The sequence below is a fragment of the Canis aureus genome, chromosome X (assembly GCF_053574225.1).
Source record: "Canis aureus isolate CA01 chromosome X, VMU_Caureus_v.1.0, whole genome shotgun sequence".
Classification (NCBI taxonomy): Eukaryota; Metazoa; Chordata; class Mammalia; order Carnivora; family Canidae; genus Canis; species Canis aureus.
In genome coordinates, this window is record NC_135649.1 from 83,909,240 (window position 1) to 83,924,030 (window position 14,791).

The 14,791-nt window shown below is 35.0% G+C and overlaps 1 protein-coding gene across 2 annotated transcripts in view; it reads right to left on the minus strand.

Moving 5' to 3' along the window:
* Window positions 1-257: 257 nt before the first annotated feature.
* The window catches only part of RP2 (RP2 activator of ARL3 GTPase), a 52,251-nt gene continuing 37,717 nt past the window's right edge, over window positions 258-14,791 (minus strand). The window contains exons 4-6 of one of the 2 annotated variants that reach the window (XM_077888516.1): window positions 6,157-6,242; window positions 4,291-4,399; window positions 258-1,197 (exon numbers count right to left, since the gene is read on the minus strand). In XM_077888516.1, coding sequence (XP_077744642.1) covers window positions 4,316-4,399; window positions 6,157-6,242 — 170 coding nt within the window. In that variant the 3' untranslated portion in view covers window positions 258-1,197; window positions 4,291-4,315. Of the gene's footprint in view, window positions 1,198-3,545; window positions 4,400-6,156; window positions 6,243-14,791 lie in introns of those variants that run through there. The other variant, XM_077888515.1, reaches the window with a different exon arrangement.

Sequence of the window (14,791 nt, forward strand, 5' to 3'; positions counted from 1 at the left end):
TGGCACTCAGGGGGTCTCTGGCAGAGGCCAGTTGGGGTTATGTGCATACATGCAGGGACACTTATAAACGATTTTATTAATGAGCCTAACAAACTGACCTACATTTGACAAATGGAAGTATATCAATCATCAGAAAACAGCACTAAAGTCTTAATAACCTCGTATACTTGTTTTCTCCATTCAGTTGCCTGTTTGTAGATGGGTGTATGGCTACCCAGCTGAACTCCTCAAAAACACCATACTCACTTTGAGAATACTTAGCATTCATAAAGTATATTTTATTTTCAAGGTATACTTTATAAACATCATTTAGGTAGTTGTCATATATGCCAGTTACTTTTCATTAGTACAACTGCGAGTAGACCAGATTAAACTGAAATGGGGGAAGGCAGGCCCCACTGGGAGGATCAGAGCCCAGGTGACAATGCCAGGGCTCTTGCTGACCTGTGCTCCTGTTCTCTCATTATCTATTTATAGATGAGAACCCACCCTCACCAGGAAAGCCCCTAAACATTAAAAAAGGAAGAGACTGCTTTTTGGAACATCTTGCAGGAGTTTGCCATTAAAAGCCAAAATGTCAAAAGAGAAAGATGTAGCTTAAAGGCTTCCTGCTTTCCCTCTGATGTAGGACTGATTGCTGATTCCCTCCAACACTATCTACCAAAAAAGAAAACCAAGTCAACAGTGTATTACTTCATTTTCACACACACGCACACAAACACACAAAAGGGGGGTGGGTTTCATTACTAAAATTCAAATTTTTAGTGTTAGGCTTTTAAAGGACAAAATACTTTCTAGAATGGACTTTGAAGGAGTAATTATGCCCTAATTACAATATCATTTCTCTATATAGAGAACAAAATTAAATATGTCCTTTTTAAATGAGAAAAATACATTTTAAACTCAGCACAGCAAGAATTACCCAATAAATAAGAAGTAATTTTTCTATTGTCTTGTACATTTCTATTTCCCCCCATGCTCTAAATGTACAAAAAGCTTCATACATAGAAAAAAATAATAAAGAATGTCATTTAAAAACTAACCAATTTGTAGTTTCAGTATTTCAGATTTTATTTAAAAAACTAACCAATCTACATTTTTAGTACTTCTGATTTATGGGCTAGGAAAGGGAGAGGTTGGGTACAGATGGCTGGAAAATTTGGTAGTAATTTAAAAATAAGGTCCATTTGTATAAACCTGAAAGAAATTATATCATGGTTCATTATTTTCTTAAACATGGAAGAGAGAAATGCATAATCTTAGTAAGTATTCAACCATAATAAAATGTATCTTTTAACAAAGGAAGCATTATTCCTTAGATTAAAACAAGTTTTCTATTTCCTTTGCATTTCTCTAGAGTGCTTTGTGTACACATGTGCGCGTGCACACATATGGCACACAGTTCTAACATAAGACAGAGACCAGACCATTCTATTATACTTCTATCATTAAGAAATTTGTGCCATGATGAGCACTGGGTGTTATATGCAACTGATAAATTATTGAACACTACATCTGAAACTATAGTATGTACTATATGTTGGCCAATTGAATTTAAATTAAGAAAAATTTGTGCCATGATCAAATCTTGGCACATGTATGAGAAGATGTATGTTATACAGTGGACCTCAAAAATTAGTGTTAAGCCATTTTCATTTAATTTTTTTAAAGTAAACTCTATCCCCCAATGTGGGGCCTAAACTCACGACCCTGAGATCAGTAGTCGCATGCTCTACCAACTGAGCCAGCCAGGCACCCCAGCCATTTTCATTTTAACAACATTTATTACAAATCACGTTTTATAAACACTAGATATAAATTACATACAAAAGCTAGACAGAAATATACAGAAGCAAAAAGCAGTACTAATTACACAGGAGAAATAAGCTAATATAATGTTTAAACATGTATAACAATAAAATTGCTAATATTTCATTGCTAATAAATGTTCATGAATTCAAAAGCTATTAAAAAATGAAATGCAGTATAATTACTATCAAAGTTTGGAACTACAGAAACAACCATAGTACTACTTATTTTTTAAAATCTTTTTAAACATTCAGAAGCCAAATGACTGTCCCTAAAGACAAATTAAGCTTGGGTAAAAGCTCTTAGCCAACTGAAGAATGTACAATTTAGGCTTTGGTTAATAGATACTAAATTTAGTGAGTATTTAAAAATTAACATCTCCCTTATATGTTATATTCCTGAGTTTTTTGCTTAAATACCATAGATAAAATAAAGAACTCAGTTTACAGCTTTGCATAACATTGTATTATATTTTTGAAAAACAAAAAATATGAATAATGGTGTTTAATAATATAATCACAATCAGAAGGAATATGTTTAATTTAGCTTTAACCATGGAAAAAATTAATGCCCTCTGACCACTAATTGCAAAGCTTATTTGTAAATTATGATCAAAATTATGTTAAACCTGTCACCAATTTTTATTTGCATCTCATGAAATCATTTTGATTTAGAGGAGGTTGATTATGTAGTATAGAATGCTCTTAGAAAAGACTGAAATGATACAATGCTAATGGTTTGCACAAGGCCAGACACAGGGTAGGTAGTCAATTTTACTCATTAATTTAAAATGAAAAGTATTTGAATGTATTATTTCTGAACATCAACACACAGTTCAATGTAGTTTATAAATTAATTTGAAAATATCCAAAAGCAGTTTATACACGAAAATATCCTTTTAGTAACAACCATAAGAGGGATTTTTATAAGTGGCTATTTTCAGTCTTGGTTTTACCAAAATAGATTTAAATTTAAGGTTTCTTTTAAAAATAGACCTCTGAAAGCTAATTTCCTATTAGCTGTTATTACATGATGTACATGGCAGGTCCAGACCTTCTCTCCAGATCGCCCTATCCACATCTTCTGAAATGATTACTTTAGGTTACAACAAACTCCTCACAAACGGCTTTCCCCTGGTGACTGAATCAGTGTATTTGGGTACTGGGTTCAAGGATGTGGATTTTTTTTTTTAATTTTTTTTTATTTATTTATGATAGTCACAGAGAGAGGGAGAGAAAGAGAGACAGGCAGAGGGAGAAGCAGGCTCCATGCACCGGGAGCCCGATGTGGGATTCGATCCCGGGTCTCCAGGATCGCGCCCTGGGCCAAAGGCAGGCGCCAAACCGCTGCGCCACCCAGGGATCCCAAGGATGTGGATTTTTAAACAAGTAACTCTCCCCTGCCTCCTGGTAAATTATTATAGTCAAGTTGATTTGGGAAATAATGCTTTAAAGCAGCCAAAAGCAATTTCATCATACTTGAAGAACATTATTACTTGATTAATGGTATATCTAATGAAAATCAAATTTATCTAGATTTTTTTTTTACAAAAAATCTGCATAGCTTATCATCATGCCTAAGCACTTCATACCTAAATGTCACAAGGTTTTAATTCTCCTGCTAACTCCTAAGAGCTGGTGATTTCACCTTTCTGAAACCTGCCAGTGCTCATCAGGCTTCTATGATTTTAGATTTTAGTATTTTCTTACCAGGAAGCAGAATTGTCATTTTAGCAGTTGTATTAAAAAACTACATGGTGTGGAATTTATTCAAATAATCATACTACTCACAAAGTAGTCTTTAAACAGCTATACCAACATCAGTTAGTAGAGTTAATTGCAAAATGGTTATCAAATTCCTATTAATTAAAAAAATCAATTTACACAGTCTTATATCAATTCCATGTACAAAATCTCATTTGCCACATTATGCAACTAGGAAGCAATTATTTAACTGGCTATGTATACATGAAAAAAATGTACAGAGGTTCATTCTAATTGATCAACTACTAACAGATCTCTCTAAATTAAAAAAGAAAAGAAGCAATGGAATGCATTCTCAAATAATATATGGAGCACTGAGAAAAGTTTAAATTCTTAGAGATTTGAAAGAATATTTAATGAGGATTAAAATCATGAACTGCTAGCCACTTCTATGTTCTAATAATGGTATCATAAGCAAGGAAAGAAAACCACAGCCTTATTGAAGCAGGTTAAACAGTTTTTAAGCTGATTAAAACTACTAAATTTAAAATGAACTTTTTTTTAAGTAGGCTCCATGCCCAACACGGGTCTTGAACTCATGACCCTAAGATCAAAACACATGCTCTACCAACTGAGCCAGCCAGGTGCCCCAAAACAAACTATTTTTGAACCTGAAGTAAATGATGCAGTATTCAACAGTTTACTAAGAAATAAACATTAACAGTTTTATCATTAGTAAAAACCATTGTTAATACACAAATTAAAAAGGGCTTAATACCAAGTCCTTGGTTCCACATTGCACTTCATATTCCCATCTGTATGTCAGCAAAGTTGTAGAAGCTGTCTACATCTCCAGATGCTGTCTCCTTGCTTTCTGATACAAACATCTATTTTAAATATAAAAGAAGCAAAAAATAAATACCAGCAATCCCCAAATTCCAAAGCGCATGTTGTCTACAGAACAGTCACAAGCTTGCTATCAAAAGAAATTCAAGTACACCATTTATATAATACTTAATCAGTATTCTGTAGAATCCATACAATATAGTTTCAGTAGCTATAATGTAAATTGAGCTCTTTTAAAACCACTTAAGGTCTTTGCTTTCATAATACTTTAGTTGTACTTTATCACACTTGGAGTTTTACTGTTTTTTTAAATATACAAGAGTCAATATTATGAAATCTACTGAATAGAGAGGTTTATTTAAAGAAATCTTAGTTTCTTCTACTTCCTAATAACCTCAATAGGTAAAACTTGATATTGTCATTTTTAAAGTTGCTAAAGATATATTACTAATTTTAAATGAACTATTTGCTAAACATCAGTAAACCCAGTACTCAGTAGAACCCTTCAAAAATCATTTTTACAAATGTCATCTAAGAATTAGACAAGACCCAGGCTCTACTCTAGCTTTATCATAAACTAGCTGTATGATGCTAACAATTCATTCAATAAACCTCTCTGGGCTAACTTTCCACATCTGTAAAATGAGAACACTGGATTAGATAATCTTTGACTCATTCAGATCTAAAATCTCCAAATCATATAACCATCTTCTCTCTGCTTCCTTTTCTATTCAATCTAGTTATATTTAGTACTCCCCTTAGTACTGTTGAAATGATAAAATGACACAAAAGACAAAGTACTTTATGCAAATTTAAGAAACCATAAGCCAAATCAGACAAAACCAAAAATTTCATCTCAGATATTTATCAAAAAATTATTATATATATATATGTGTGTGTGTGTATATATATATACACACTCATTTAGTACTCATGTTTGGTTTCTAAGTTATATAAAGCTATTTAAGTCTGAAATTCTTAGATACACCAACCTCATCAGCATTATCTAGAAACTACCTACATGTGATATGTAATGATTTCTAGATACAGCTCAATGTTTTTTTTTTAATAAGCTCTATGCCCAGCACACAGCCCAATGTGGGGCTCGAACCGACCACTGTGAGATCAAGACCTGTGCTGAGATCAAGAGTCAGATGCTGGGATCCCTGGGTGACGCAGCGGTTTGGCGCCTGCCTTTGGCCCAGGGCACGATCCTGGAGACCCGGGATCGAATCCCACATCGGGCTCCCGGTGCATGGAGCCTGCTTCTCCCTCTGCCTGTGTCTCTGCCTCTCTCTCTCTCTGTGACTATCATAAATAAATAAAAATTAAAAAAAAAAGAGTCAGATGCTCAACCAACTGAGCCACCCAGGAGTCCTCAAATTCAATGTCTGATGAAGCATTACTGAAGCAAATAAAAATGAACAGTGGGCAATAGGATCATCTGTCTAAAGTATACAATCTTATATAACATTTTTCAACATATTACTAGTTTTCAAAAATGGAAGAACTTGGACATTTAATGAGATTTTTTACTTTAGAAACATGTATTATTGAAGGTTTTTCAATTAGTAGATTCTTATTTTGTAAAGTTTTAAGGAATTAACATTTTAATTTGGCAAGGAAAAAACAAAGCTTAGCCCCCCAATTATTTATCATAGATTCTAAAAAATCATGATCTGCTGGGTTTTTTTATTATTCCAAGGAACAACAGGAATAAAAGTACTATTTGATTGTAAGGAAAAGGAAATGACATGAAAGGTCTGATGAAAGAGAAATAATCAATAAAATCTTGTACCTTGGTCCCATTGAATATCTCACTGACAATAAGTTGGCATCCTTCTACAGCTCCATCTCCGTTAAACTCCAAGGCAATAACAGGACCTATAAGCAAACCCAAGAAATGTTGTCTGAACATGAATCCAAATTATCTATCTATCTATCTAGAGAAGGCATGGGGGAGGGGCAGAGGGAGAGGGAAAATATTAAGCAGGCTTCACAGCCAGTGCAGAGCATGATGTGGGGCTCAATTTCACAACCCTGAGATCATGACCTGAGCTGAAATCAAGAGTCAGATGTTTAATAGACTGAGCCACCCAGATGCCACCAAATCTATTTTAAAATTTATCTTTTTATTCTTTGCATTCTAAAGAATCTCCAGCCTCTTCCTTGGGAGGTAAGAGAAAAAGAAGAGGAAAGTAGACAGATGGGACACATCACTTCAGCTACTTCTTCCAACTGTAATCATAAAACAAATTAACACAGTCTCATCATAGGATGGGTAGCTTCAGTGTTATTACAGAACTACAGTCACATTTTTAAGTGTTGTAAATAGTCTGATTTTTCTGGTTTCCATTCTTCTATAAAAACCATAAAAAGTCCATTCATTTAGCAGTACAAAAAATAGTTGATAAGATGACAAATAAGATCAAAAGCAATTCAAGTTACCACAAGTAGGTTTTGCCAGGCAGCCAGTCTTGTTTCCAATTCTCCTACTTATCAGCCAAGTTCTGGGCCACCAATAATGAAACTAAGCCAAGTAGGAATTGAAGCCAGGCATCAGAAGTAATGACCATCTGAAAGTAGTTTTCTTGAGTGTGCCTTAAAACTACATTCTAGAACCAAAGGCTAAGTTTTTATTCTCTGAAGAGAATATTTGTGCCTCCTCTCCCATACATTAATTTGAATACTTTTAAACCACCTGTACTTTAAATTCTGGTGTAAAGATTTATGATTAAGTTTGGCTTGAGTTTAAGTACAGCATTGGCACTACTGTTGTCAAATTGTTGGCAAATGTGGCCATCAGCTAGCCAAGCAAAATATGTCCTTCAATTCAATTAATGTTTATTCAGTTATCACTATATTCCTTAGTATTTGGGTTTTTTTTATAGATTTGGTTTTTAACTTCTAAAGTAATGGGTATGTCCTAACCTCTAGAAAATTATAAATTTCTTGAAAAAAGACATAAACCGATTAAACAAATATGGAGCAACAGAGACTAAGAAGTACTAAGCAATGAAATACTAAGGTGAATGCAGGCATGTGCCATAGGACAAGATGCAAGAACAAGGGAGATCACACTATACTGGACACCAAAAGAAATGAGGGCTTGTGATTTAATGCAAACAACAAATACAGAAAAGGCCTGATACATAACCGTAAACTGTACAATTAGATGTGGAGAACAAAGTATGAGTTTTTCAGCATCACTGTATAGATCAAGAAAGGTGCTATATAAAGAAAAGAAGATAACTGGGTACATTTTCTTAGCAAAATACACAGATTTTCTGTCTAGGGCAAGAAATAGATCGGATTAACCTGGAATATCTTGTTGAGCCAAAAAGCAATGAGGCTATCAAAGGCCAATACAGTAGTACCAAAAGGACACAGAAGCTAGACTGAATGAAGGTGCTCCCAATGGCCAAAGATGAGACATTGATACCAGAAGGAATAATGACTGCAATTTATTAAAACATATCGAATATATAAAAAGTCATGAGCTCAATATGATATTTAGAAGAGAGAAACAAAATTCACTGGACACCCCTGTAGGTTGCTAGTTCACCAATTCATTACTCTGAAAATTGATGCTTAATTCTTTCCCCTTTATTCTGCTTTTTTGTTTTTTTTAAAAGATTTTATTCATTCATTCATTCATTTGAGACACACACACACACACACAGAGAGAGAGAGAGAGAGAGAGAGAGAGAGAGACAGGCAGAGGGAGAAGCAGGCTCCATGCAGGGAGCCTGATGTGGGACTCGATCCCAGGACTCCAGGATCACGCCCTGAACCAATGTCAGGTGCTAAACCGCTGAGCCACCCAGGGATCCCCTATTCTGCTTTTCTGATATGAAGCATATTTCAAGTTAACCAAACAGCTTTGGTGTACACGGAGTTCTGTTAACATCCATTAATATATGCAGGGGTAGCGACATGCTTAGAAAATAATCATTTTGCAACTCCTAATAAAATAATTGGATCCAGGCAATAATCATCAATGGTTTTAAAAGCATCCCAGAGCAGGTTGACAGGAAACTACTATGAAAAGCTAAGGCTGCCATCACCTGAACCTATTGATCAATCAACTAAAAGTTCAACAATCAAGTATTATGTGCCTTCTCATTTAATACTACAAAAAATAGTACCACTTGTGAAATATTCTTGCCAAAAAAGTAACCAAATTTCAGTTTAAGAAGGCTTTCTTTGCTCTAACTTCTGATCTATAAGAACTCTAGAGAAACGAATGAAACAAACCCAATCATACAACAGGACAATGGACCAGGTTTTTTGTTTTTTGCTTTTTTACAAGAGAAAGGCTTGCAACAAAAAGGGGGGCGGGGAGGAGGAGACACCTGTTTTTGGTTAAGAGAAATATACGATAACAAAACAATCACATACAGTGAGTGGACCAATTTTCGATCTGGATCAAATTAACTTTGAAAATACAGAAAGAATGTTTTCAGATTTGGGGAAAATTTGAATATGGACTGGGTATTAGATGATATTAAGGAATTGTTAATCATGATCGATGCGATATTGTGGTTACTTAAGAAAACACCCGTTTTAAATTTGGTTTTAAGATACACACTGAAATATTTAGGGATGAAATAACAGCACATATCAAAATTCGATTAAAATATTTCAGTAAAAAGGAGATTATAGATTACTTTTGAAGTATGGCAAAAGTTGATAAAACTGGGGGATAAATACACATAGGGTCAGTGTACTCTACTTTTTCTTTAAGATCTTATTTATTTATTCATGAGGGACAGAGAGAGAGAGAGAGAGAGAGAGAGAGAGAGAGGCAGAGACACAGGCAGAGGGAGAAGCAGGCTCCATGCACGGAACCCAACGTGGGACTTGAGCCCGGGGCTCCAGGATCGCGCCCTGGGCTGAAGGCGGTGCTAAACCGCTGAGCCACCCAGGCTGCCCAGAGTACTCTACTTTTAAGTAGACATAATACATTTGGAAATTTGCAAAAAAGAGTTTTTTAAAAGCATTTTAAAACAAACAGATATTGAATTAAAAAGAAAAAGTTAATAATTAAAAGTAGGGTTTCCAGTTTTTCAGAGCGGAAAGTTTGAATTAAGACAGAACAGAGCAGGCTTTTATTCAGGTCACCACAAAGAAATAGAGTAGATACATTTTTTATTTTTTTATTTTTTATTTTTATTTTTTTATTCTTTTAAAAATTTTATTTATTTGCTCATGAGAGACACAGAGAGAGTGGCAGAGACATAGGCAGTGGGAGAAGCAGGCTCCTTGCAGGGAGTCCAATGTGGGACTCAATTCCCAGACCAGGATCACACCCTGAGCCAAAGGCAGACACTCAACTGCTAAGCCACCCAGGTGTCCCAGAGTAGATACATTTTTAAAAGTCAAACATTTATTACTGAAAGTTCCTGTATTCTATAAAGAGAACATAATCTAGAATTCAGGAACACAATTTTGCTGAAATTACCCAGGCATGTAACTTGGCTGACAGTTATCTTTTTATATATTTTTTAAAGTAAGCCCTGCACTCAATGTGGAACTTGAACTCAGGACCCTGAGCTGAAGAGTCACATGTTGTACTGACTGAGCCAGCCAGACACCCCAGCTTGGTTGATATAATTTAAATAGAATATGATGAACTTCTAGTAAGTGACCTAATAATTTACCAACAAAGACACACCAACAAAAAAGGTGGACAGGTGCATCAGTTTTGACTAATATGTGTGGATAATCCTAAATTTAAAAAAAAGCCCTACAATGATGACAATGTACTTTTTAAGCAGTCCTACTTGTCTGATGATGCTGACAATTACTGTGATTATTTCAAGCTGAACCATGAGGTCAATAAAGATCACTGGTTACCTTTTTAAAAAGTATTTTAATGTGAACACCTTATTAAATAGTTTGCAGTAACTTTGGGGCACATGCATCCCAATGTTTATAGCAGCAAAGTCCACAATAGCCAAAATATAGAAAGAACTCAGATGTCCATCAACAGATGAATGGATATATATACACATACAATGGAATATTACTCAGCCATCAAAACAAGTGAAATATTGCCATTTGCAACAATGTGGATAGAACTAGGGGGTATTATGCTAAATGAAATAACTCAGAGAAAGACAAATGCCATATGATTTCACTCATATGTGGAATTTAAGAAACAAAACAGATGAACATAGGAGAAGGAAAGGAAAAATAAGATAAAAACAGAAAGGGAGGCAAACCATAAGAGACTCTTAACTACAGGGAACAAACAGGGTTGCTGGAAGTGGGAGATGAGGGGGTGAGGTAACTGGGTGATGGGCATTAAGGAGGGCATGTGATGTAATGAGCACTGGGGGTTATATGCAATAGATGAATTACTAAACTCTACCCCTGAAACTAATAATACACTATATGTTAACTAAATTGAATTTAAATTTAAAAAAATTTAAATATTTGAGCTGTCAAGAAAAACTGAGATTTTAAAGTAAAAAAAAAAGTTCCTGGATGTCCTAACACCCTCTTCTATGTTATCTAACATGACCTTGGAATAAGTCACTATCATTTCTCAATTAGATTACAGCTATAGCCTCCCAGGTGGTCTCTCTGCTTCCCCCTTACTCAGAGTTACATTTTAAAGTGACCATTACTCTGCTCTAAAACCTCCAGTAAAATATAATCTATATTTATCTTATTTGTAATTGTTCTAAAAATAAGTTTTTCAGATTTTTATTTTCATTGAAGTATAGTTGACATACAGTATTTTACTAGTTTCAGGTCTACAAAATAGTGATTCAACAATTATATACATTATAAAATGCTCACCAAAATAAGTGTGTTACCATCTGTCACCTTACAAAGTTATTACAATATTATTGAATATATTCCCTATGCTGTACTGCTTTTCATCTCTGTGACTTATTTACTTTATAAGTGGAAGTTTGTACCTCTTTATTCCATTAAAAATAACTTTTTAAAAAAGTTTTTTTTTTCTGAGAGAATGCATGACCAGGGGAAGGGATATGGAGAAAGAGAGAGCATCTCCTGCTGAGCACAGAGCCTGACACGGGGTTCGACCTCACAACCCAAAGACCATGACTTGAGCCAAAATCAAGAGTAGGATGCTCAACTGACTGAGCCACTCGTGCCTCCACAATAATAGTTTAAAGCATTAACAAAGCTATAACAAATTAACAAGGTATTTAAGTGTTTACAGCATATGTAATAATAAAATATATAACAACTATACAGGAATGGGAGGGAAGACTTGAGAATATAATGTTAAGTCCTTATATACAACAGGTAAAGTGTTATTCTTAGTATATTTGAATTATTTAAACATGCATAGTGCAAAACCTAAGGTGACCATTAAAGTAGGTTTTAGAAAAAGTAGCAAAAATAACAATAGAGGAGATTAAATGGAATCATAAAAAAAATGCCTAATTAAACAGAAGAGGTAACAAGAAACAAAAGACAAATGGAAAAAAAGCAGCTAGCAAGATGGTAGATGCTTGCCGAGGCATATCACAGTCAAATTTACAGAACACACAAACAAAATACCAAAAGCAACAAAGACTAGAAAGAACTAGAGAACACCACCAGAAACATCAACTCTACAGGTAACATACTGGCATGAAATTCATATCTTTCAATAATCAATCTGAATGTAAATAGACTAAATGCTCCAATCAAAAGACATAGAGTGTCAGAAGGGAAAAAAATAATCAAGATCCATCTATATGCTGCCTAGAAGAGATTCATTTTAGACCTGAAGATACCTGTAGATGGAAAGTGAAGAGATAGAGAACCATCTATCATGCTAATGGGCGTCAAAACAAAGGTGAAATAGCCATATTTTTATTGGACAAACTAGATCTTTTTTTAAAAAAAAGATTTTATTTCATTCATTCATTCATTCATTCATTCATTCATTCGAGACACACAGAGAGAAAGAGAGGCAGAGACATAGGCAGAGGGAGAAGCAGGCTCCATGCAGGACGTCCGATGTGGGACTCGATTCCAGGACCCCGGGATCATGCCCCAAGCCAAAGGGGTCAGACAGTCAACCGCTAAGCCACTCAGGTGTCCCAAAACTAGATCTTAAAACAAAGACTGTAACAAGTGATGAAGAAAGGCATTATACCATAATTAAGGGGTCTATCCATCAAGATGATCTAACAATTGTAAATATACTCCCAACTTGAGAGAACCCAAATATATAAATTGACTAATAATAAAAACAAAGAAACTCATTGATAATACAATAATAGTAGGGGACTTTAATACCGCACTTACAGCAATGGACAGATCTAAGCAGGAAATCAACAAGGAAACAATGGCTTTGAATGACAAACTAGACCAGATGGACTTAACAGATACATTCAGAACATTTCATCCTAAAGCAGCAGACTACACATTCTTTTCGAGTGCACATGGGACATTCTCCAGAAGAGACCACATGCTGGGTCACAATAAAGCCCTCAACAAGTACAAAAAGGGGCACTTGGGTGGCTCAGTTGGTTAAGCATCTGACTGGATTTCAGCTTAGGGCATGATCTCAGGGTCATGAGACTGAGCTCTGCATCAGACTCTGCATTGAGTGTGGAGCCTGCGTAAGATTCTCTCCCCCTCTGCCCACCCCCAACTCATGCACTCGCTCTCTCTCTCTCTCTCTCTCTCTCTCAAAAAAAAGAAAGTAAAAAAGATCAAGATCATACCATGCATCTTCTCAGACCACAATGCTATGAAACTTAAAGTCAACTACAAAAAAAATCTGGAAAAGACCTCAAATATCAAATACATGGAGGTTACATAACATCCTACTAAAGAATGAATTGGTTAACTGGAAAATTAAAGAAGAAATTAAAAAATACATGGAAACAAATGAAAATACAATAGACCAAAACCTTTGGGAGGCAGCAAAGGGGGACCTAGGAGAGAAGTATATTGTAATACAGGCCTACCTCAAGAAACAAGAAAAGTCTCAAATACACAACTTAACCTTACACCTAAAGGAGCTAGAAAAAGAACAGCAAATAAGGCCTAAAGCTGGCATTAGAAGGAAAATAATAAAGATTAGAGCAGAAATAAAGGATATAGAAACAAAAAAAACCCCCAATAGAATGGATTAATGAAACTAACAGCTGGTTGGTTCTTCAAAAGAATTAATAAAATTGATAAATCCCTAGCCAGACTTATCGAAAAGAAAAGAGAAAGGACTCAAGTAGATAAAATCATGAATAAAAGAGGAGAGATCACAAGCAATACCGCAGAAATACAATTATAAGAGAATACTATGAAAGATTATATGCCAACAAACCGGGCAACCTGAAAGAAATGGACAATTTCCTAGAAACTTATAAGCTACCAAAACTGAAACAGGAAGACAGAAAATTTGGACAGACCCATAACCAGCAAAGAAATTGAATCAGGAATCAAAAATCTCCGAATAAACAAAAGTCCTGGGCCAGATGGCTTCCCAGGGGAACTCTGCCAGACATTTAAAGAAGAGCTAATACCTATTCTTCTCAAACTGTTCCAAAAAATAGAAATGAAAGGAAAACTTCCAAATTTATACTATGAAGCCAGATCACCTTGATTCCAAAGCCAGACAAAGACTCCACTAAAAAGAAGAATTACAGGCCAATATCCCTGATGAACATGGATGGCAAAATTCTCAATAAAATACTAGCAAATTGAATTCAAGAGTACATTAAAAGAATTATTCATCATGATCAAGTGGGATTTATTCCAGAGTGGTTCAACTACAGGGTAGTTCAACATCCACAAACCAATCAACATGATATACCACATTAATAAAAGAAAAGAACCATATGATCCTGTCAATAGATGCAGAAAAAGCATTTGGCAAAACACAGCATCCTTTCTTGATAAAATCCCTCAGCAAAGTAGGGATAGAAGGAACATACTTTAACATAATAAAGGCCATTATACGAAAGACCCACAGTTAACATCATCCTTAATGGGGAAAAACTGAGAGTCTTTCCCCTACAGTCAGGAACTAGACAAGGATATCCACTCTCACCAATACTTCTTAACAAAGTACTAGAAGTCTTAGCCCCAGCAATTAGACAACAAAAAGAAAGAAAAGGCATCCAAAATAGCAAGGAAGTCAAACTTTCACTATTTGCAGATAACATGGTACTCTATGTAAAAAAAAAAACCCAAAAGACTCCACCAAAAAACTGCTAGAACTAAGACATGAATTCAGAGAAGTTGCAGGATATAAAATCAATGTGCAGAAATCTGTTGCATTTCTATACACCAATAATGAAGCAGCAGAAAAATAAATCAAGGAATTGATCCCATTTGCAATTGTCCCCAAAACAGTACGATACATAGGAATAAACCTAAGTATGAAAGATCTGTACTCTGAAAACTACAGAACACTTCTGAAAGAAATTGAAAAGGACACAAAGAAATGGAAA